Below are 25,495 nucleotides of genomic sequence, written 5' to 3' on the forward strand. Positions count from 1 at the left end.
CTTCCAGGTCACTTATCCGTTCTTCTGCCTCAGTTATTCTACTATTGGTTCCTTCTAGTGTATTTTTCATTTCAGTTATTGTACTGTTCATCTCTGTTTGTTTGTTCTTTATTTCTTCTAGGTCTTTGTTAAATATTTCTTGCATCTTCTCGACCTTTGCCTCCATTCTTTTTCCGAGGTCCTGGATCATCTTCACCATCATTATTCTGAATTCTTTTTCTGGAAGGTTGCCTATCTCCACTTCATTTAGTTGTTTTTCTGGGATTTTATCTTGTTCTTTCATCTGGTACACAGCCCTCTGCCTTTTCATCTTGTCTGTCTTTCTGTGAATGTGGTTTTTGTTCCACAGGCTGCAGGATTGTAGTTCTTCTTACTTCTGCTCATGTTAAGTGGGTATCATGCAGAAATAATGCAACACCAGGACAAAACAAAACAAAATTCAGCTTGCTTTGCTGAAATTTCATTCTAATTAATATCTACTCTCTCTTGGGCTCTCTGAAAAAAAATCTCTTGATGTTTATATTTGTAAACAACACCAAAATTAGCTTGATGTAAGAGTTTATTCCATCGCCCAACATCTCATTTGTGATGACAAAAGATTTTTCTTCTTTATGAGATTGAAAGAGAGAGGGAGAGAGAGAGAGAGAGACTGGTTTTGTTTGGATGATGAACTGAACAAACCAACAATAAAATGCCATCTTTGATATAATCAGGAAATTTTAACTACAAACTGAGTATTAAGGAATCTTTTTACATTTTTTAGGTATGATATTGGCATGGTTATATTTTTTAAATGTTCTTATCTGTGGGAGATGCATACCGAAGTAATTATAGGATTTTCCTTAAACTGCTCCAACCAGGAAAAAAAAGAGGGAACAGATGAAACAAGAGTAGCAAAAATTAGGATAAATGTCGAAACTGAGTGATCTGTATGTGGGGACTCATTAAATTCTTCTTTTTAATGTGTATTCTTATATGCAATTGCTAAGTGAAAGAAGCTAGTCTGGAAAGGCAACTGTATGATTCTAATTATATGACATTCGGTAAACGGCAAAACTATAGATACAGTAAGATCAGTGGTTGCTAGGGGTTAGAGGGAAGGTTGGAGGGATGAATATATAAAGCACAAGGGATTTTTATGGCTGTGAAATTATTCTCTGATACTGTTATATATTTGTCAAAACCTATAGAACTGTACAATACAAAAAGTGAACCTTAATGTGTGCAAATTAAAATAACAATTTAGGAGATTGAGAGATCCCAGAAAATAAAGCATACTGCAACCGGAGAATCTAACTGTATTATGAATGTATGAAACAGCCTCACAGAGGGAATGGGGAAAAGGTGCTGATCTAAGTAACTTTGGAAATGAATGGGCTCTATAAGACTAAAGGCAAATTGAACTGCAAATATGCACTTTAGTTGATAAAGTTGTCCCCGCAGGAGTACAGGTTAACAATTCTGATAGTGCTATATATGTACCCTGGAAATGAACTATTAAGTAAATGGATGGTGGGTAGTAGGAGCCAGGTGTCTCACTGTTGGAGCAGGAATTAACAGATAAGTAAAGAAAGGAGACTAGAATGATCCATGTGGTAGTGGATTAGAGTGGAGGCATCAGTAAGAACTCATGTTTAATTTTATATAGATACAGATGGTCTATACAGATACAGATTAGTGTATACACATATTTCTTTGTTTTATAGCTGAGAGGGCCTGAAAGCAATGACATCCCAAGTAACAGTGAGCACACCTAGTGCTCAGATCTTAATTCTAATACAATCCTCTAATAAAATGAATCAAGGCTCCTTGGAGAAGTGGCTGAGTCTAGGACTGGGTCAATCTAGTAATGCCAGAAAGTAAGGAAGTTCTCCAAAAAAACACACAATTATGGGAGTATGTCAAAGAGACACAGGGAACCAACTGAAAGAGCTCCCATTAGCCAAAGATGGAAAAATTTGAGTAACAGTATATATATATATATATATATATATATATAAAATCTGTGTGTGTGTGTGTGTATATATATATAATTAGACCTCAAAGTACAACAGTATATGAATACATATTGATACAAATAGATTATTGAATAAGTTAATAAATGGGGAATAAAAGACAAATCTCCTGTGCTGAAGAATTCTAAAAAACTTAGTAGATACTCCACACTAAGGGAGAGAGAGTATAACTCCCCACTCCTCAAGTATGGGCAGTGCATAGTGACTTACTTTCTAAGAGTATAGCATGGACAGTGGGGAACCCTGATGAACACTACTTCAGCCAAGTAATCAAAGTGAACATCAATAGGCAGCCATAAATCATGTTGATAGTATGTACCCTTCCTATGATGTGGTAAAAATGACATTCTACATCTGTGATCTTCCTCCCCCACAACGATAGGCCCATTAGAAAAGTCCCACAATCATGAAAAAAAAAACAACAGTTAAGTTCCAATAGAGGGACATCCTACAATATACCTGACCAAAACTGTCAAGATCATCAAAAACAAGCAAAGTCTGAGAAACCGTCACAGCCAAGAAGAGCCTAAGGAGGCATAACTAATGCAGTGTGGTATCTTGGATGGGGTTCTAGAATAGAAAAATGACAGTAGATAAATACTAAGGTAGTCAGAATGAACTATGGACTTCAGTTAATAATAATATATCAATACTGTTTCATTAATTGTAACAAATATACCATACTAATGTAAGATGTTAATAATAGGAGAAACTGGGGAGGGAAGTGGTAAATATGGGAATTCTCTATTATCTGCTGACTTTTTCTGTAAATCTGATATGGTTCTAAGAAATATAATTACTAGTAATTACAAAAAAAGTAGAAACTTCCAAACTCTTACACACACACACACACACACACACACACACACACACACACTCAGTCCTTACATAAGCCGTTCACTCCAGTGTTTGCTTTTGCAACATTTTTTCTTTAATTCTCAGAACAACCTAGTGATGTGGTAACTATTACTATATCTATGGGGAAGTTGAGGCTCAAAGAAATGAAGTGCTTGAGGGTGGAATACTCCCAAACTCATTTTACGGGGCCATCATCACCCTGACACCAAAACCAGACAAAGATATCACAAAAAAAAGAAAATTACAAGCCAATATCACTGATGAACATAGACATAAAATACTAGCAAACCAAATCCAACAGCACATTAAAAGGATCATACACCATGATCAAATGGGATTTATCCCAGGGATGTAAGGATTCTTCAGTACATGCAAATCAATCAATGTGACACACCATATTAACAAATTGAAGGAGAAAAACCATATGATCATCTCAATAGATGCAGAAAAAGCTTTCAACAAAATTCAATACCCATTTATGTTAAAAAAAAAAAAAAACTCTCCAGAAAGTGGGCATAGAGGGAACCTACCTCAACATAATAAAGGCCACATATGACAAACCCACAGTAAACATTATTCTCAATGGTGAAAAACTGAAAGCATTTCCTCTAAGATCAGGAATAAGACAAGGGTGTCCACTCTCGCCACTATTATTCAACATAGTTTTGGAAGTCCTAGCCATGGCAGTCAGAGAAGAAAAAGAAATAAAAGAGTCCAACTTGGAAAAGAAGAAGTAAAACTGTCACTGTTTGCAGATGACATGACATTATACATAGAAAATTATGATATTATACATAGAAAATTATAAAGATGCCACCAGAAAACTACTAGAGCTAATCAGTGAATTTAGTAAAGTCATAGGATACAAAATTAATACACAGAAATCTCTTGCATTCCTATACATTAACAACGAGAGATCAGAAAGAGAAATTAAGGAAACAATCCTATTTACCACTGCAACAAAAAGAATAAAATACCTAGGAATAAACCTACCTAAGGAGGCAAAAGACCTGTACACAGAAAACTATAAGATATTGATGAAAGAAATCAAAGATGACACAAACAGATGGAGAGATATACCATGTCCCTGGATTGGAAGAATCAATATTGTGAAAATGACTATATTACCCAAAGCAATCTACAGATTCAATGCAATCCCTATTAAATTACCAATGGCATTTTTCACAGAACTACAACAAAAATTTTTACAATTTGTATGGAAACACAAAAGACGCTGAATAGCCAAAGCAATCTTGAGAAAGGAAAACGGAGCTGGAGGAATCAGGCTCCCCAACTTCAGACTATACTACAAAGCTACAGTAATCAAGACACTCTGATACTGGCACAAAAACAGAAATATAGATCAATGGAACAGGATAGAAAGCCCAGAGACAAACCCATGCACCTATGATCACCTAATCTATGACAAAGGAGGCAAAAATATACAATGGAGAAAAGACAGCCTCTTCAATAAATGGTGCTGGGAAAACTGGACAACTACATGTAAAAGAATGAAATTAGAACACTTCCTAACACCATACACAAAAATAAACTCAAAATGGATTAAAGACCTAAATGTAAGGCCAGACACTATAAAACTCTTAGAGGAAAACATAGGCAGAACACTCTTTGACATAAATTGCAGCAAGATCTTTTTTGACCCACCTCCTAGAGTGATGAAAATAAAAACAAAAATAAACAATTGGGGCCTAATTAAACTTAAAACTTTTGCACAGCAAAGGAAACCATAAACAAGAGGAAAAGACAACCCTCAGAATGGGAGAAAATATTTGCAAACGAAGCAACTGACAGAGGATTAATCTCCAGAATATACAAACAGCTTATGCAGCTCAGTATCAAAAAAACAAACAACCCAATCAAAACATGGGTGGAAGACCTAAATAGATATTTCTCCAAAGAAGACATACAGACAGCCAACAAACACATGAAAAGATGTTCAACATCACTAATTATTAGAGAGACTCAAATCAAAACTTCCCTGAGGTATCACCTCATACCAATCAGAATGGCCATCATCCAAAAATCTATAAACAGGAAATGCTGGAGAGGATGTGGAGAAAAGGGAACCCTCATGCACTGTTGGTGGGAATGTAAATTGATACAGCCACTATGAAAAACAGTTTGGAGGTTCCTTAAAAAACTAAAAATAGAACTACCATATGACCCAACAACACCACTGCTGGGCATATACCCAGAGAAAATCATAATTCAAAAAGACACTTGCACCCCAATGTTAATAGCAGCACTATTTACAATATCCAGGACATGAAAGCAACCTAAATGTCCATCAACAGAGGAATGGATAAAGAATATGTGGTACATATATACAATGGAATATTACTCAGCCATAAAAAGGAACAAAATTGGGTCATTTGTAGAGATGTGGATGGACCTAGAGAGTGTCATACAGAGTGAAGTAAGTCAGAAAGAGAAAAACAAATATCATATAGTAACGCATATATGTGGAATTTAGAAAAATGGTATGGATGGGGGTTTCCCTGGTGGCGTAGTGGTTGAGAGTCCACCTGCCGATGCAGGGGACACGGGTTCGTGCCCCGGTCCAGGAAGATTCCACATGCCGCGGAGCGGCTGGGCCCGTGAGCCATGGCCGCTGAGCCTGCGTGTCCGGAGCCTGTGCTCCGCAACGGGAGAGGCCACAATAGTGAGAGGCCTGCGTACTGAAAAAAAAAAAAAAAAAAGAAAAATGGTATGGATGATCTTATTTGCAAGGCAGAAATAGAGACACAGACATAGAGAACAAATGTATGGATACCAAGGTGGGAGGGAGGGTGGGAGGAGTTGGGAAATTGGGATTGACACATATACACTATTGATACTATGTATAAAATAGATAACTAATAAGAACCTACTGTAGAGCACAGACAACTCTACTTAATGCACTGTGGTGACCTAAATGGGAAGGAAATCAAAAAAGAAAGGGATATATGTATATGTATAGCTGATTCATTTTGCTGTACAGTAGAAACTAACACAACATTGTAAAGCAACTATACTCCAATAAAAATTAATTTAAAATAATTTTTGTTAAGAGGGTTAAAAAAAAAATGAAGTGCTTTCCCCAAGGTCATGTACCTGGCAAATTTTTGTTTCTAAAGGATGGACTGAAACCTAGGAATCTGGGTCCAGACCTGGGACTTTAGACACTTTAACAGACCATATGAAGCCCTTGGCATGGTGCTGATACACAGTGAGGCTCAGCTGCTGCTGCCATTATTATTGGAATTTTTATCTTATTTTCCCATTCTCTGACACACCAGAGCACTTACTGTCTGCACCTTATAGTCCTATGGACTTGTCCTAACCTTGTGTCATTCTCCAATGGCTTCCCCCATTGATGGCATTTCTCTCTGGCACAACTGCATTATGTCAAAGGCAGCATCAGCCTCCATACTGAACACAGCAAAGAGCTTGGCTCACTAGATGTGCTTGGTGATTAAGGCCTTGAGTCTCTCTGTATCTTTAGCAGTGATCAAGCAACAGACTCTAATCTCATCTAACAGTCCCAAAGTCAAGGTGGCTGTCTCCGTTTGACCTTCCAGGTGTCGATGACCTTCAGGTACTTGGCCATGACCTTCACTTGGGAGGAGTGGGGGCAATTGGATCTGGCACAGAAGACCCTGTATCAGGAGGTAATGCTGGAGACCTTCAGTCTTCTGGTCTTACTGGGTAAGGATGACCTCCCTCCCGTGTGGGGAACCCGCAGCCTCTTTCTTCATTTTACCCTCTTACTCCAGGCCTGACTGGTAGACAAGGCCCCTGGAGTCCACCCTCCCTCCCACCCATAACTCCTGCTGTGTTCCTGTCCCACCTCCTCTTTCCTGGTCTCCCTGTGTCCAGCCAAGCACGATGAAGGGCCAAAAAACAGGAAGTAAAATCAAGAACTAAATGAAGACCACCTTCACTCCAATACCTAGTACAGGCTGGCCTTAGTCTCAGGCCCTTATTCCAGATTCTCACTGGAGCGAAACTGAATGGTCAAGCTTTGTTGGATTAGGTGTCCCCATAACCCAGTGAGCAGGGGCTAGAGATGAAAGACCATTTTCCAAAACGTCCATGGGTCAGGCAGGCCACCCAGCAACAGTGAAACTACACAATCTCGGTTTAAAGGCTATTTTCCCAGATGCCTGCATGATCGTCCCTTGCTTCCTAAGGCCTGGGCCACAATCCTCTGCTGGTACAGAAGATGATGTTCGAGGGTGTGCAGACAATATCAGCTGGCGTTGATGGATACCTGAGAAAGCCGTTCCTTTTCCCCTTCTCTTTCCTGCCTCTGATTCTTGTCAGGAGAGTCTTAGTTTAGTGAGAAATCATTGATGTCTCCCCTAACTTTGGCTAATTTTCCTTTTCAACACAAGGAGCAGCCCCTGACTCATACTGCAGGGAAGGCCACATAAGCTTGCTGGAACTTACAACATTATTCTGCTTTCATTGTTATATTTTGATGGTAACCTATTTGTGAAAAGGGAATCTATTTTTACCATTTACAAGTGATACAAGATTCCCCTTCTGAAGAAATCAGTTTAAGTAAACAAACTATGGGTCAACTGTTTTTAAAAAAGCAGTTTATAATAGTGGACACAGCTAATGCTCCCTGGTCACTCACACCCCATGGCAGGCCCTGCTCCTGACATGACTGTTGCTACTCCACTAATTCTCACAGTATCTTTTGCTCATTCTGAACCCAGTTCTCTCCCCTCCAGGAAGCTGCTGCCCAAAGACAACTATGACAGTTTTTAGCATGAGTTATTATTTGAATATGCTTGTTTGAGGTATAACTTATATTCAATAAAATGTACAGTCTTCAGTGTCTGGCTCAACTGTACATATTTCCGTGTACCCACTCATATGACTTCCACCTGGATCAAGTTGTGGAGCGTTTTTTGCCCCAAAGCAGGGTTTCCCCAGTCTCTCAGTCAGTTCCCCACCAAAGACACCACTCTGCTGACCTCCACACCCAGAGATTGGATTGGCCCGTTCCTGAACATTATATGAATGGAATCACACAGTGTACACCGCTTTATGTTCGGAGTCTTTCACTCAACATCCTTTTTCGTGAGAGTCGTAGTACAAGGATTAATTTCTGTCCTGAGACTGTTGATGCCGATGTCTTCTGGTTTATACAGATTCCCTTTGCCTCACTTTGCACCATCACAAATCATAGCTCCAGAATAGCAGAACACTCAACTTTTCCCAAATGAAACAGAAAGAGGTCAGACAGTCAGGCATCAGTTGACTTATACTTTTCAGTCCTCCCTGGGTACCTGGATCACTTGTTTTAACAGCTTTATTCATTTTTTATTTTTTTAAACATTTTTATTGGAGTATGATTGCTTCATAATGGTGTGTTAGTTTCTGCTTTATAACGGAGTGAATCAGAGTGACTTGGAGAGCTTTTAAGGCATTCTTGTCCAGGCTTCTTCCCCAGAAATTTCGTTCCATTTGGCTCATGGTCAAAACCTGGCATTCCCAAGTGCTTCTGATGCCCAGGGAGGTTGGAACACTGAAAATAGCTTCCAAGATGAGGGTGTCACCTTCCTGGGGTCCCATGGCTGTGTATAAAGGAAAGGGTACCCTTGAATTTGACTCTGTGGGATGGAGATCGGGGGGAATGGGTGTTAGGTAGACAGCCATCACTACCCTCTACAGACCTTTGGTCCAAGGATGGTGTTTGTGCTCTTGGTTTCCAGGTCACTCACAGGTCAGCACTTTCTTTGCAGGTGTGGGAGCTGCCTCATTCCAAGATCCCATCTTTGAATATCATACTGAATAAGAGAGGTTCATTTGTGCCTTTACTCAAACACTGCTGTCCTGTTTTTCCATGATCAGAGTATCCTATTCCAAAACCAGAACTGATCCACCTGCTGAAGAATGAGCAAAATCTATGCATGCTGAAGAGAGACCTCTCCTGAAGTTCCTGTCCAGGTGGGTGACCAATAGCCAGCAGGTGGTGGGTCAGTGCACCCTGCAGACCAGTAGGGGACCACTGGGAAGCCTCTTGTTGTGACCTCCCTGGGGGCCCAGTGGCCATGGAGCCCTTTGGCCTGTCCTCTCACCCAGTTACACTCTTCCCCATTACTCGGGGAGGAGTAGGTTGTCTCAGGTAAATGTCAGACTGTAGGCTCCATATCTTTGAGATTAACACCTGGCTTTGTCTCTCTTCAGCTTTGTGACCATGGGGATGTTGAGTGATCTCATCATTGTTAGAAATAAGCTAAGTTAATGCCAGCTTATTTAAATTAATGCTAGAAACTATAATCTCAGCAGCTAAGCACAGGGAGTTTTGTTTTTGTCTTTTTCTTTTCCTCATTCATGTCAAGATCTGCGTAAGTCAGTGGGAAGCTCTGTACCACACAGCTATTCAGGGAACAAGGTACCTTTTATTGTCAACATGTGGCTTAATTTAGGCTTTCCTGGCATTCTCTGTCCAGCAGAGGGGAAATGAGAGAGGAATGAAAGAAGTCACACCCACTTGTACACATAACATTGCCATCACCACTGCACTGACATCCCACTAATGAAACCTGGGCATTTGGCCACACCTGTATTCTCAGAGCTAGGAAATGGCTTAGCTGTGTGCCCAAGGAGAAGAGAAAATGGGTTTGGTGAACCTCTACTTAGTCTGCTACACTCAGCCTACAGTTAGGAAATGATAGTAATAATACTGGGTTGGCCAAAAAAGTTCATTTGTGTTTTTCCAAATGAAACATCTTACAGAAAAGCCCGAATGAACATTTTGGCCAACTCAATATTATCTCATTTTATCCCATTGGATTGTTTGAGGATCTAACTAGAAAATATGTAAACTTAGTGTAGTACCTGACACATAGTGCCTCACAAAAAGTTAGCTTTGATATTGATATCATGTATGTAATGACATTAATCGTAATGAATAAGAGTAATATCATACATTTCCTTCAGAGCTCAGATGAAAAGAGCCTTTCTTTCTCTACTATTAATACCTCCATTTATACTCTGCATCCCACCATTTCCTACCTTCTTTATCCATTTATCTCTCCATATATGCATACATTTTTCTGTTTGTCAATCAGACACTCAGAAGCAATCCTTTCCCCATGTCATCCCTTCTGTTCAGTAAAACGTTTAGGTGTCTTTGACCTTGCCTGTCCCACAGCTGGGCTGCTGAGAGCACCAGAAGCCATCACTGTGTTGACTGGCACCATATGAGAGTGATGGTCTCTCTTTGGTAGTCCCTCTGGCTGCACAGCCAGCTACATGTTTCTGCCCAACCCCTCCTCAGCTCCTTGGAGTTTGTTCCAAACTTTCACCCCTCTCCTCAATCCCACGTCTCCACGTGAATGTCTCAAAGGCATTTCATATTCATCATGCCTGAGAAGGAACTCATAATCTTGACCACTCCTCCTACCTCCCTAGCTGTAGTGAATGACCCTGCCATCTAGAAAGTTGAGAAGGCAGGAAACACAGGCAACAGCCCAACACCTCTCTCACCATCAAGCCCAACATCTAGCCATCCTGAGGTCTGTCCATTCTACATCATACACATCTCCTGAATCCATCAGCTCATCAGCTCCACCACTAACACCTTGTCCATGCTATCATCATCTCTCGCCTGCATGATGCTGACAGATTCCCACCTGATCTCTGCACATCTGCTCTGTGCCTCTGGTCAGCTCCCTCTCCTGCATCAGCTTCCTCAGCCACTCAGACCTTATTACAAATTCGCAGTTGCTGAAGTCTCAGTAAATAACCAAATCCATGTTAAAAATATAATTGCTTCCATCTTCAACATCAGTGGACTCAACCTGGAGTGAAGCCCTGTTAATGTGATTAATATGAGAAAACCCTTCTCAAGAGGGCTGGCCTCACTCAACACTACAGCATCCACACTGGGGAGAAGCCATATGAATGCATGGAGTGTGAGGAGGCCTTCAATCACAGGTCACACCTCACAGAGAACCAGCATATTCACACTGGACAGAAAGCCTATGGGTACAGTGAATGTGGAAATACCTTCATAGACCACTCTGATTTTATCCAGTGGGGAAAAACTCCTGGAGGGCGAAGAATGTAGAAAAGCCTTTTGTGACAGCTCTTCCTTAACTTGACATACATGGATTCATGCTGGAAAGCAGTTCTATAAATGCAGTGAATATGGAAAGACTTTCAGTTACCACTCTGATTTTATCTGCATCATAGGACCCACCCCGGAGGAAAGCCCTTTTTACTGTAAAGAATGTAGGAAAGCCTTTTGTGACAAGCTATCCTCAACTAGACGTGTGAGGTCTTCTTCACTGGGGAGAAGCCCTATGAGTGCAGTGAATGTGGAAAAGTTGTAAGCCTTAGTTCATCCCTCACTAGCCACTGAGGGATTCATAGTGGAGAGAAACCCGATGAGTATGAGAAACGTGGGTAGATCTTTCACGCATGGGCCAACCTCGGTCTACTTCAGAGGACTCATAGTACGAAAATGCCTTTTGAATACAACCACTGTGGCAAATTGCTCAGTCAGTGGAATAATCTTACTCAACATCTGAGAATTCATATTGAAGAGAAACCCTATCATCCCTCAGGTACACAGTCTCTGCTGTAGCTATGCAGGGGTTCAGCTGCCTCAGGTAGCTGAACCCCTGCATCACAGAGGTTGAAGGTCCTCCTCTCCTAGATCACACCTTGGTTCCTCACCAGGAAGATCTGTGCTATAACATGGCTCACACAAAAACACGAGCCTCCAGTTGTTCCAAAGCAGGAATGAAGTACAGTCCAATGGAGGAAGGACACCCTGGGGTTCAGTTCTCTCATTCAGTCTTCACTTCTGTGTCCAAAGGGGTCTGGTATGTTCTTGCTGGTATAAGCAAGAGTCATGAGTCATCCTTCATCCACATTACCACACACTGTGTCCTTGACACATCACGGGTAGTAAAGACACGTGGGTGACCAAGACTTGGGTCTTGAGCAGGAAGAGAACTCGCCGTCTACTGTGGGAAACACACATGAAAACAGGTGCAGTAAAACAACTCTGCTGCTACAGTAGAAACCTGTCCAGGGCCCCCAAAGGCATAAAGAAGAGTAGGTTCAAAACTTGGGTCTTGGAGGAAAGATGTACAGGGGCAAGAGTAGTCTAGTTGCTGGTTGCTAAGGGCTTGGATACTGAGTACAGATTGGAATTCCAGCACTTCTGAGCTACTCCCATCACCAGACTTTGACAAGTCTCTTTTCTCCAGGCTTTAGCATTCTTGTCAGTAGAAATGGGAAGATGATCAATAAATTATAAAGTACAATAAGGAGAGCAGAATAGGTTTCATGCAGACTCCTTTGTAGGCGTGGAAGCCAGGTTCAAAGATAAGGCATAGTATTCCTGCAAAAGACAATAGCATGGGCCAAGATTTTGAGGCTGCCAAGAGCTGGGCCAGTGTGGAGAGGAGGAGAGTGGCAGGCGTGAAATGGAGTGGGATGCAGAGATGGACGCACAGGTTTTTGTAGGCCATGTGAGGAATGTAGATTTTATCCTAATTGCTCTGGGAGGCTGTGGGAGGGTTTCACTAGGACAAAGACATGATCTGATTTGTTTTTAAATCTCCCTCTAACTAGTGTGTGAGGAAGGTACTTAGTAGAGCCAAGAACGGATGCAGGGCTTGTGGCCAAGCCGCAGTATAATCCAGGAGTGTGTTGATGGTGGACTGGCTCAGGACTGCAGTGTTAAGCTTAGGGGGAAGAGTATGACCAGGGACATGTTAGGAAGCAGAACTAACAGGATATATGGATGTATGGGTGGTTGAGATAAGGGGGTGAACCCCAGGGAATGACTTTTCCCATCTCGTAAAAACCCACTGCATACATGGGACTGCAGGGCGTGTCCTATTCTCATGTTTAGATTTCTCAGTCAGTACACAGTAACAGGTTGAGTGAGTGAAGCCAAAGGCTGCCATTTCTGGGGCATAGAAAAAGCAAGACTCTTCCCTGTCCCCAGGAGGGTTACTTGGGCAGTTCATTTTTCTATGCCTTTGTTTCTCTCACACAGACGGGCCTTGGCCCTGCCCAGATTAGATGATACTGGGAAGGAGACCATGTGGGTGGTGGGCAGAGCTGCAACTCTGTGGGGCACCATTCCCAGCTACTTACCAAGCCATCACTGAGGGCAACTCAGGGATCTCTAAGTCTTGATTTCCTTCTCTGTAAACTGGACAGATCACCTCTCCAGGCTGCTGTGTAGATTAAAGGATACAGAGTCTGTACACATATGTATGCTTGATATATGAACATGTTTAATAAAGGGCAGCTATTTTTGTAATTACTATCACAGTTTTCCTCCTTTGTACTGTCCTTTCCCCACCCCCATCTCCCTCACCAGAGAATGCTGCTGACCTAGGGATTTTCTGAATAAAAGCACACGTACTACAGTTTCCCAATGACATCTCAGCTGGCTTTAGGCCTTAAAGTACCTTGGCTGTGACCCTGATGACCTTCAACATAAGATCTTGGCACCTCTCCAGCCAAACGTAGGACATCCCTACCCACGCTCTGGCTCCTTTTCCACTGGTGGTGGCTGAGGATGCCATGGAATTAGTCGTACTTCGAATGAAAATTTAAATTCACCGAAAATTAAATCCCTCATACAGGGTATTTTGGGCCAATAAAGATCACTGACTGCTAATTTGAACATTTCTCTCATATTCACTTAATGTAACAGTTGATGTATTTGGCTTTAAATATATTCTTTTATTTTGTAGATTTCTTTGCCTCACTGTTCTTTAGGTGGTCATTTTTTATAAAGTTTCCATTGATTACTTATTTACAATCCAAATTTTCTTTCTTCTAGTTCGGAAGTGTATACCCTGATTCTTAGTATTGTTTAATCTAAAAATTACATATTGCTTAATCTAAAAATTACAAACATTTAACATACTAGAACAAGGAAGTTCAAACACTTTACCTTCCTCCTCCACCATATTAAGAGACTTAGAACATTAACCAATTTGTCCCATCTCAATATATACTTTTTTTTTTTTTTTTTTTTTTTTTGCAGTACGTGGGCCTCTCACCGTTGTGGCCTCTCCTGTTGTGGAGCACAGGCTCCGGATGCGCAGGCTCGGCGGCCATGGCTCACGGGCCTAGCCGCTCCGCGGCATGCGGGAATCTTCCCGGACAGGGGCACGAACCCATGTCCCCTGCATCGGCAGGTGGACTCTCAACCACTGTGCAACCAGGGAAGCCCTTATACATATTATTAAAATATAAAATATTGGTTTTCAATTTAAATATATATATATATATACATGTTATTGAGGCTATACATGGTAATGCTATCATTCTAACTTCATAACGGAATATTATTCATGTTTTACACAGATAATGAGCACTTTTTAAATCCACAGATGCACCTCTCCATGGATCCTCATTTCTTCTATCATCGCAGATCTTTCACCTGGGATCATTTTTCATCATTAAATAGAAAATCCTTAAAGAAGAATTTTGTTTTCTGCAGGTTAATTTTACATTAAATTTCTCATTTATGATGTGGAGTAGTTTATTTCATACTCTTGATTCAGAAGCACTATTGAGTTGTTTAGAAAGCTAGGTTAGTAGTTATTTCTTCAGCAGTTTGAATAGGTCCCTTCCACTGTGTCTCTGAACCACAACTATATGTTTGTAGTCTCCAGGTCTGAGGTTAGGTTAGGAACAGAAATTCTAACATCGATGGAGGCAGTGATTGAATGGGCTGTGGGGTTGTCACATAAAAAGGATGAGCGTGCTGAGGGTGTGAGAGAAATAATATAACAGGTATCTCGTGGCCAAATTGATTGATCGTGTAGAAACTGGCTAGGTGCTCAGCAATCCCTTTTTCTCCTCCTGGACACCCAGCTTCCCTTACACTTAATTGGTGCTCGCTTGCAGATGGCAGGTTCAGGTGATGGACTGACAAGGTCTTGATGCGGGCAGTCCCTGGTGTCTCTGAGTCACTGGTCATCAGGCTGTGCCATCTCCTGGTCAAACATATGTACCTGGGTGTGGCTGCTTTGAGAGCCAGAGGGGAGGCAGGAGCCAGGTGAAGCTCCTGAGAATTAGCGACGAGCGGTGACTTGTCAACTGCTGTCACACTCTTGAAATCACATCACTTCCACTCCAGCTTTGGCCTGAGGGGCAGTTAGACACGATGTTGTCAAGTGTTGAATCATTTGGCCTTGTAAGAATTCGTCTGTTAGGCAATAGGCCTGCCTATAGTTATGAAACCCTTCTTCGTGATCTATTTTTAAGAATAAAAAATTTTAAAGGAGCCAAATGCTGCAAATTAGGTTTTAGTCATGTTGAGTCTGACGCTGCAGAGACCCCTGAGTGGAGGTTATGAACAGGCAGAACTAGACACACAGTTATGGTGTGCTGGGGGGCCTTTCGGGTTATAAGCATCCAAAACGTGGCATCTGGTGTATGGATGAGTATGGAATTGTGGGTTAGATTTAGGAGGTGGAATCTTCTGGTCATGGTGGCAACCAAAATGCAAGGAAAGAAAGGAGAGGGTGGGGCCCGAGGACCGGTTATCTTGCTCGGGGAAATGAGTGAGGATGGTGGGCATCACACGGACAGGAGAGGGAATACAGTGACCGTGAGGGGTGCCTGCAGGAAGATCAGGGCCTAGCAGGTGGCCAAACATTCCAAGGGGGAATGGATTTTAGATGGACACTGAGGTTTAGCAGGAATGGAAGTAAAATACAATAGGGCCTGGCCTAATGCTTATTCACCCCTCTGTGGACATACCAGGCTTTTGACCTGGTGACCACTGGTGATGAAGGGACAGAATGTGCAACACAGATGAGAAAATGATCGAGGGTATCAGACATCTGTGTGTAGTTATGACTGAGGTTGAAGCCAGGAACAGAGTCCGGTGGGAGGCCGTCAGAGCAGGATTGGGTGCCGCCCTTGCCAGTGGCTTAAGTCATGTCTCCCCTAAAATATATGTGGAAGTGCTAACATGCAGCACCTCAGGATGTGACCTCACTTGTAATTAGTCTTTATAGAGGTAATTAAGCTAAAATGAGGTCATTAAACTGGGCCTGAATCCAATATGCCTGGTGTCCTCAGAAAAAGGGGAAAATGGACACAGAGACAGATACTCACAAAGGGAAGATGATGTGAAGACACACAGAAAATGGCCAGGTGACTGGAGCAGTACATCTACAAACCAAAGAACACCAGGGACTGCCAGCAAACACCAGAAGCTAGACAAGGCAAGGAAGCATTCTCCCCTAGAGCCGTTAGACAGCATGGTGCTGCCGACACCTTGATTTCAGACTTCTAGCTTCCAGAACTGGAGATAACAAATTTCTGTTGTTCAGTATGTGGTACTCGGTTACAGCAGCACTAGAAAACTAATACAGGGACTTCCTTGATAGCGCAGTGGTTAAGAATCCGCCTGCCAGTGTGGGGGACACGGGTTCGATCCCTGGTCCGGGAAGATCCCACATGCTGTGGAGCAACTAAGCCCATGCGCCACAACTACTGAGCCTGCGCTCTAGAGCCCACGAGCCACAACTACTGAGCCCACGTGCCACAACTACTGAAGCCCACGTGTCTAGAGCCTGTGCTCCGCAACAAGAGAAGCCACCGCAATTAGAAGCCTGCACGCTGTAACAAAGAGTAGCCCCCGCTCGCTGCAACTAGAGAAAGCCTGCGCACAGCAACAAAGACCAAACACAGCCAAAAAAAAATCAATTAATTTAAAAAAAAAGAAAACTAATACAGAAGGTCTTGGGCAGGATGAGATCCTGGTTGCATTTGCAAAACGCTCTCTGAATGCCAGGTGCAGAGTGATTTGTGGGGAGTCTATGGAGAAGGCTAGGGTGTGGGCCAGGGATTGGGTAGCAGTGGTGTTGGGGGTTCATGGGGAAGGGGGGTCTAAAGAGTGATATGCATGTAGGGAGGAAGTGTTAACTGTTGGCTCCAGGGCCCTGGTTTTGGGGATTGAAGAAGACTGAGTTATGATCTTGGTACCACCAGGAGATGGGGTTGGGCCTTGTGTATTCATCATGTCTTTTTATTTTCTGCATTCATGATGGGTTGACGTCTTGGGGGCCTTGCTGATCCTGGAGAGACTGCCCCTCCCAGAGCCAGCTAGCTCCTAGAGGCAGTAAAAAAGTTACCTGTGAGCAAGTCTTTGATATGCAAACCAAACAATCTGGGTCCATACCCCCACCCACCTCCTTTTATCAGGCTCCTGCAGCCTAGGACACTATCCCCCTGCCCTAAAGTGCCCCAGGGCCAGGTGCTGGACAACTAGATGCCACCTCATAGCCCAGAACTTACCAAAATTATTCAAACTCTCCAATCCTAAACCTGCTCAGCTTGCCTACCCTGCTTTGCCCATTCCTTCCTGCAAAAACCACAGTGGTCTCTGGCGCCTGTTTTCTTCTCACTCCTCTGTCTCCTGACCAATCCTGGTGCCTCCCCATGTGGTCCAGCATGGCCTGCTGTGCTCCTTCCTCTTGGGAGTTGTAAGTAATAAACTCTTCTTTCAAAGACAGTTTTCTCCATGTCTGTCGTCTTACCGTACCTGATAAAAACAAACCCCAGGCACATCTTAAAATACCCTGCCTACAAGGCCCAGAGCTTAGTTGTTGTCTATCTGCCTGCCTGTCTGTTGTCACTGTGGGTTAACACAGCGATCAGTGGGGTATTAGTTGAGAGTGAGCACCAGTGTCTGGTATCTCCTCTGAATTGCGAAGTTGGGGAAGAAGTTGAGCATGGGATGGATTATGGGAGGATGGACTGGGGCCCTGCCGATCATGGAATGAACTGCCCCCACACAAAGTGCTGTATGACCTTTGAGGATATTGCCATTTAGTTTTCCCTGGGGGCAGTGAGGACAGCTTGATGAGGCTCAGACAATCCTGTACTGGGAAGTGGTGCTGGACAACTTTGCACGTGTAGCTTCACTGCATAAGGCCTTCACATCTACCCCAGTGACCTGAGCTGGTTTCTGCCTGTCCCCTTCTCCCCAGAGGCAGCTCTCATTCCCACAGCTGGAGCATGGGCACGTCTTCCTTCCCACCTCCCTGGCCTATGTGCCAGGGTTCCAGGGCTGAGCTGTATGCACTACTCTAAGCAGTATAGTCCTCTATCAGCCCCAACAGCTGCCACTGAAGCCCTGCACCTAAGGGGCGAGAGTCATTAATCTTGAGGTCAGCCTGGTGGATCCCATCTGGCTTAGCCAGTCCCTCCTTAGATGGTTGTCCAGTTCTGGGACAGTTCTGTGATTTGGGTTCTGCCACCCCTTTCAGCTGACATTTCCTGGGTTCTGGCTGTGCCAGGAATTATAGACACTGACATAGGCACTATCTGTCTGGGACCACTGGATTATTCCTGCCAGACATTCCTCAGAGGGGTTTGTTTGTTTTATTTTGTTTCATTTAGGTTTTCTCTCCTGTAGTCTATGGTAGAGTAGTTCACCTGGGCAACTCTACCTACCATATCTTTCCCTTAGGACTCTCATCTTCTAAGTCCCCAACTGGAGTTGAAGGAAGAGCCCTATGTGCCCGAGCAGAGCAAACATTACTGCAACTGTGGCAAGAGGTGCTCAAGGTGGTCCGGCCTTGCTGAGTGGGAGCTGGGGGATGGCATGACGTCAGGACTAGGTTCAAATCACACCAGCGACATGTCTCCTGTTTACTGTTGTGTTCCAAAACTAATGGCCATACCTCCTCTACATCATTCCTTCCCCATTCTTGAAACTTGACCACTTGTTATTTCTACTCTGACTGTGGGTCCCTGGCTGCACTCCCCACCCCCCTGCAGTCTCCACATCTCACCCTCTCCACTACTCCTCAGGGCTCTCCCACGTGGCCTATGATTAATGTGTTGTGACTTGTGCACATTTCCGTTAATAGCCCCTGGACACCAGCAGCTCAGCTGTAATCAGATTTTCCTGGGGCCTGGTTCTGCACAGGGTTCGTGTGTTACCGGCAGCCAAGGCCTTGCTAAAAAGTGTTTACAGAGAAGTAACCTGAGAACCCTGCCTCTCCATCCAGTTCCGTGTCCCATCCTTGTATTCTTGGCTTTGGTGAGTATGTGGCACTCTTAAGGCTGCCCCTAGATTCTGTAACCCTTAGAGGCTTACTAGTGCACAGCATGCCTTCCTTACCCTGACCTCAACACCTTCATCTTCCCAACAATCCCATGCCCTCATTCCTGGGTCAGGCATATGTTTGTGATGGGCTGTTTCTTCCCACAAAAGTTAACAATAATTTCTCCAGCATGTCTCAGCTTTCAGTGTTCTGGCACGGAGTGGAGGGTGAGGGGTCCCCTTCTGAGCATAGTAGGAGTGTCGCATGTTAGGAATCCCACTCAGTTAGGTCCTTCCACTCAGAAGACCTACCCCTGTGACATGCATGGTCTACTCTTGAAAAACATTTTGCACCTGGCTGGATACCAAGCCATACACCCAGGGCAGAGACCACACACTCGTGTGGCATGCGGAGAGGGTTCTGATTTAGTGTAAAAATTCACCGGCAACAGATGCAGCAGAATGTCAAGAAGTCCATCAGAATTTTGGGAGGAGGGAAGGGGCTCCTTTGTAAAGAGCTGTAGAGATGACACATCAGAGAAACCTTTCAGATGCAGGGAGGTTGGGAAGGACTGCTTGGTCACATCAGGCTTTCTCCAGTGTCAGGTCACTCACCAGGGAATGACCAGGAAGGGGAGAAACCTCACAGGAGCATCAAGTGTGCAGTGGCCTTTCCCACTGTGCAAAGGCATTACAAGTGAAGTGAATTTGGAGAAACCTTCAGCTACAATTTCACACTTGGCCAGCACCAGAGAATCCATATTGGAGAAAGGCCTTATGAGTGACGTAGTGTGGGGAATTCTTTAGACAGACCTCCACTCTCATTGCTCATCAAAGAGCTGACAATGAAGAGTTGAGCTATGAGTGCAGTGAAAGTGGAAAAGCAAACCTTACATTTCCGAAATAAACTCCTCTCTGTCTTGATGCACAATCCTTTTCATATATTGCTGGATTTGATTTGCTAAAATCTTATTGGGATTTCTGCATGGATGTTCATAAGGAATGTTGGTCTGCATTTTTCTTGTAATGCCTTAGTCTGGTTGTGGTATCAACAGAATGCTAAGTTCACAGAATATATTGGTTAAACATTCCCTACTCTTCCACTTTTTAGAAGAGTTTGTGTAGAATTATTACTTCTTCCTTAAGTGTTTGGTAGAATTCACAGTGAAGCCATTTAAGCCTGCAATTTGCCTTGTGGGAATGTTTCTAAATAGAAATTTAATTTCTATAATAGATATAGGGCTAAATAAGTTAAATGAGCTTTCATGGTTTGTGTCTTTAAAGGAAATTGTCCATTTCATTTAAGTTTTTCAATTAATGCCATAAAAGAAGTTCACAATATTCCCGCATTAACATTTAATATCCATAGAATCTGTGGTGATGTCTGTTCACTCTCTCATTCTTGATTTCATAATTTGTGTATTCTCTATTTCTTGATAAAATTTGGCTAGAGGTTTATCAATTTTACATATCTTAAGGCTTTTAGTTTCAATGATTTTCTCTAGTTTTGTTTCTTTGTTTCACTGGTTTCCATTTTGATCTTTATTATATCCTTTTCCTGGTTTCTCTTATTTTTCTAATTTCTTAATGTGGAAACTGAGTTCCATAATTTAAGACGTTTCCTTTTTAAAATGTGTTTAATGTGATATATTTCCCTTTAAATACTCTTTTAGCTGCCTCCCACAAATTTTGATATGTTGTGTCTTCATTTCCATTCAGTTCAAAATACTTTCACAGAACAAATAGCTTTAAAATTGATAAAGTCTCATTTATCAGTTTTTTCCCTTCTGTCCTGTGCAATCATGTCTAAGAATTCTTTATCTAGGCTTCACCATTTTCTCTATTTTTCTATAAATCTTTCATAGTTTTCCAGGTTCATCCACATTGTATAATTCCTTGTGTCATTCCTTTTTATAGCTGAATAACATTCTGTTGTATGTTTATAGCACACATTGTTTATCCATCCATTGACAGAAATTTCAATTATTTCCACCTTTTGGCTATTGTGAATAGTGCTGCTATTAACACTGTGTGAAAGTATTTGTTGAAGTACTTGTTTTCAATTCTCTGAGGTGTATACCTAGCCATGGAATCATATGCCATGTGGTAGTTCTATGCTTAACTTTTTGAGGAACCACCAAACTCTTTTTCCACAGCAGCTGACCCATTTTACATTCCCACCAATAATGTACTGATTTTTGCATGTTGATATTGTACCCTGCAACTTTTCTGAATACATGTAGTTTTTCTGGTAGATTCTATGAGACTTTCTATATTTAGAATCATGTCACCTGTGCATAGAGGTAGTTTTACTTTTTCCTTTCCAAATTTAATGCTTTTTGTTTCTTTTTCTTGCCTAATTTCTGGCTAAAACTTCTAGTACATTGTTGAATGATAGTGCTAAAAGCAGGAATCCTTGTCTTGTTCCTAATCTTGGGGAGAAAGCTTTCAGTCTTTCACTATCGAGTATAATTTTAACAGTGGCTTTCTTGTAAATACCACTTATCACATTGAGAAATTTTTCCTCTATCTCTAGTTTTCTGAGTGTTTATTACTATTATTGTTATTATAAAAAGGTGTTGGACTTTATCAAATGCATTTTCTTTGTCAATTAAGATTATCATGTCTTTTTCTGTTTATTAATGTGGTCTATTGATTTTATTTTTTCTGTTTTTAATGTTATTTTATTTTATTTATTTTTGGCTGCATTGGGTCTTCATTGCTGCACGTGGACTTTCTCTAGTTGCAGCGAGCAGGGGCTACTCTTTGTTGCGGTGCACAGGCTTCTCATTGCAGTGGCTTCTCTTGTTGTGGATCACTGGCTCTAGGCATTCAGGCTTCAGTAGTTGCAGCACATGGGCTCAGTAGTTGTGGCTCGCGGGCTCTAGAGCACAGGCTCAGTAGTTGTGGCGCACGGGCTTAGTTGTTCCACAGCATGTGGGATCTTCCCGGACCAGGGCTTGAACCCATGTCCCCTGCATTGGCAGGCAGATTCTTAACCACTGCGCCACCAGGGAAGTCCCCACTTGATATTCTTATATTGAACCACTCTTGCATTCCTGGGATAAATCCACTTGGTTGTGGTGTATAACCCTTTATAAATTTTTAAATGATGTTGGATTTGGTTTTCTAATATTTTTTTGAAGATTTTTGTATCTATTGATATATTCGTAAGGGATATTGATCTGTCATTTCCTGCTAATATCACTTCTCAGTGTTCTCATTGGTAAAAGAGGGACAATGGACATTAAGGTACAAACTTCAGGATGGACAGCAGAGTAAACAGAAGCTGACATCATGCAGTCCCCTGCAGGACGGAATAGTCTCACCAGGTTCAAAGGTGGGGAACAGCATTCCTGATAAAGGAACTAGCATGTGCCAAAACCCCTGGGCTGAAAAGAGCTTGGTCTAGTGAAGAAAGCAAGTGAAGCCAATGTGGCTGAAGGAAGAAAGTGCAAGGCAGTGAGATACAGGGCACAGGGGGCTGGGGCATAAGTCTTCATAGGTCATGATGAGAAATTTGGATTTTATGTTAAGTGCTCTGGGAGTCCATAGGAGGTTTTCAGTAGGATAGTGACATGACCTGTTTTTGAAATAATTATAGATTCAAAATAAGTCATAAAGATAGTAGAGAAGTCATGTTACCCTTCACTCAGTTTCTCCCCAATGGTTACTTCTTAGGTAATTATTAGAATATCAAAACCAGGAATTTAATCCTCATACAATGTGTATACATGTAATACTACATCATTGCATCATGTGAAGAATTGTGTAACCACCACTGCAATCAAGATACAGAACCATCCTATCTCCGTGAAAATCTCCCTCATGATATCCCTTTATCCCTTTATAGTCTCTCCTCCTCTCTCTCCCTCTCCTCTCTCTCTCTCAATGCCACTGAAAGGAGCTTATAATGTCACTCAGTTCCCCTGGAAACAAGAGGAAGGGCATGCCATGCAGGGCCACAGGAGATTTTGGTCAGAAAACAGAAGCAAGAGCAAGAGATAGGTTTAGGCCACAGACTATTGGAGTTTCCATGAGAAAGGCAAGACAGAGCAGGGTAAACAATGTATATTCAGGAGGTATGGCTGCCCTTAAGAATTGGCTAGCCCTAGGGCTTCCCTGGTGGCGCAGTGGTTGAGAGTCCACCTGCTAATGCAGGGGACATGGGTTCGTGCCCCAGTCCGGGAAGATCCCACGTGCCGCGGAGTGGCTAGGCCCGTGATCCATGGCCACTGAGCCTGCGCGTCCAGAGCCTGTGCTCCGCAACGGGAGAGGCCACAACAGTGAGAGGCCCGCATACCGCAAAAAAAAAAAAAAAGAATTGGCTAGCCCTAGAAGGGGCAGCTCTGACTGGGGAGAGACTAGCCCTCCCAGGGCTAGCCAATTCTTGAGGATAGCAAAGGACTCAGCCCAGAACATGCAAACTAATCAATCCAGAGCTCTACCTCCTCTATCTGCCTGTGTGCCCCAGGAAGCAATATTCCTCTGCCTTAATCATTCCAGGGCCAGGTACCAGGCAACCAGCTACCACACCTATAACTTAGAGCCCATTGAAATTATTCAAACTAGTTGAATTATAAATTGTTTACCCTGCCCTGTCTGTTAGTTTGATAGGAATTATATTAAACCTATTTATCAGTCTGGGGAGATTTGACATCCTTACTGTGTTGTCTTCCAATTCATTAACACAAAATATCTTTCCATCTATTTACATCTTTAACATATTAAAGTATAGATTTATAAATTACTTCCATTTGGACAATATAATGGATTTAGAACAATTTCCCCATATTAAATTATGTGTTATTGAGGATATATATGGTAAGTTCATCTTTCTAACTCGAAAAGGAAATATAATGATTTCATATAGCTAATGAGTGCTTGTATAAATGCACAAACACACCTTTCTTGTATACTTATTCCTTTTATCATTGCAGAATTTTCAACTGGAATTACTTTGACCTTAAACATGATCTTTAGATTGTCATTTTGTGAGGGTTATTTTTCCATTCATTTCACATTTTTGGCCTTAAATGGTCTTATTTCACACTGTTCTTGGAAGGTACTTTGCTGTGCATAGAAATTTCAGCTGGCAGGGGTATTTTTCCCAGTAGTTTATGTCCTTCCATCATGTCTTTGATTGGCAGTTGCACATCAGGTCTGGGTAGAAGCCACATTTAGCTTTGTTTTGAGCTTCCTGATCTTAGAGGAACAAAATCTGGACCAGATGCATAATATGACACATCACTCTGAGATTCTAAAATTTAGATGAGGTCAGAGACAGGACAGGGTTTTGGCTTGTCACATTAAGGAGTAAGTGAGAGTGTGGAATGTAGAGGATAAATAATAAAAAGGATACCTGATGACCAAATTAAAGGATTGTGCTAGAAAATGGCCGGGTGGTCATCAATCCATTTGGGGACCATGTGAATGAGTTGTGGGTAATGGAATATGGGCAGAAGTGATTGTGAAGCTGTCGTCATTATGTTTTCTCATTTCTGCTCCATCCTCGGAATGCCTCTTTGGACTTAATGCTTTCACTTCTCACAACCCCCAGGATTTACTGCCATCTTCTTGTGGACTCTAAATTTGGGTGATGGGTTGACAGTCCCTTGATGAGAACAAGACTTGGTGACCCTGAGACCCTGAGTGTTAGACTTGGCTGTCTCACGACCATTCATTTGTGCCTGGCTGCCCTGAGGGCTGGAGGGGTGAGGTCCTGGTTCCTATGAATTAAAGATGAAAAATAACGTCATCTTAACCAACAAACTAGAAACCATGTCAACTTTACTCTTCACTTAGGCCTGCAGGCAATTACTCCTGGTGATGCTAAATTTTGAATCATGTGGCCTGTAAGGAAGTATCCCTTGGGAAATAGATTTACCTATATTATGAAACTCTGCTGCATGGACCATTAAAAAAAAACAAAATGACGTGAGCCAAATGGTACAACACTGTATTATGTAGAAGTCTTAAACACTACTTAGGAGGCTTCTTATTGAGCCAGAGAGTCAATATATTTCATGTTTTGACAAATATCACCAATGACTCTGCAAAGAAGTATATCAGACTTATTCTCACAGCAGCGTATGCCATATCCTTGTGAAGACACTGCCAATAATACTAATATAAAATAATAATAAAATGACAGCAAAAGCTCTTAAGTACTTATCATTATGTTAGGCCTAGTGCTAAGCACTTTTTAGTTATCTCCCAGGAAGTAGATAGTTTTGTCTCATTCACTGGAATTTAAAGAGTCCGGTTCTTAACTGTGTTGGAGCATTAAAATCCCGTGGAGGGCTTAAGCACAGGTATGAGGGCCCCACCCAAGAGTACATGATTCAGTATGTCTGAAGTGGGGTCTGAGGCCTTGTATTTGTAACAAATTCCCAGGTAATGCTGATGTGGTCTGTGGGTTGGAAACCACGGATTAGGGGAACACTTTAAATTACTATCTTAAAGAATAATCTTCATTTTTCATTGTAAATCCTGGCTCAGAGAGGTGAAACGCTGGGGCAGGAGTACAGTGCGGAAGGTCAAGGCATGG

General features: G+C 42.3%; 1 protein-coding gene across 1 annotated transcript in view; it reads left to right on the forward strand.

Moving 5' to 3' along the window:
• Positions 1-14,359, forward strand: part of LOC132416034 (zinc finger protein 560-like) — a 30,211-nt gene extending 15,852 nt beyond the window's left edge. The window contains exons 6-8 of the mRNA XM_059999279.2: positions 6,455-6,581; positions 8,742-8,837; positions 14,267-14,359. Coding sequence (XP_059855262.2) covers positions 6,455-6,581; positions 8,742-8,824 — 210 coding nt within the window. The 3' untranslated portion in view covers positions 8,825-8,837; positions 14,267-14,359. The remainder of the gene's footprint in view (positions 1-6,454; positions 6,582-8,741; positions 8,838-14,266) is intronic.
• The last annotated feature ends 11,136 nt before the right edge of the window (positions 14,360-25,495 follow it).

Source organism: Delphinus delphis, chromosome 20 (assembly GCF_949987515.2).
Source record: "Delphinus delphis chromosome 20, mDelDel1.2, whole genome shotgun sequence".
NCBI classification, from domain to species: Eukaryota; Metazoa; Chordata; class Mammalia; order Artiodactyla; family Delphinidae; genus Delphinus; species Delphinus delphis.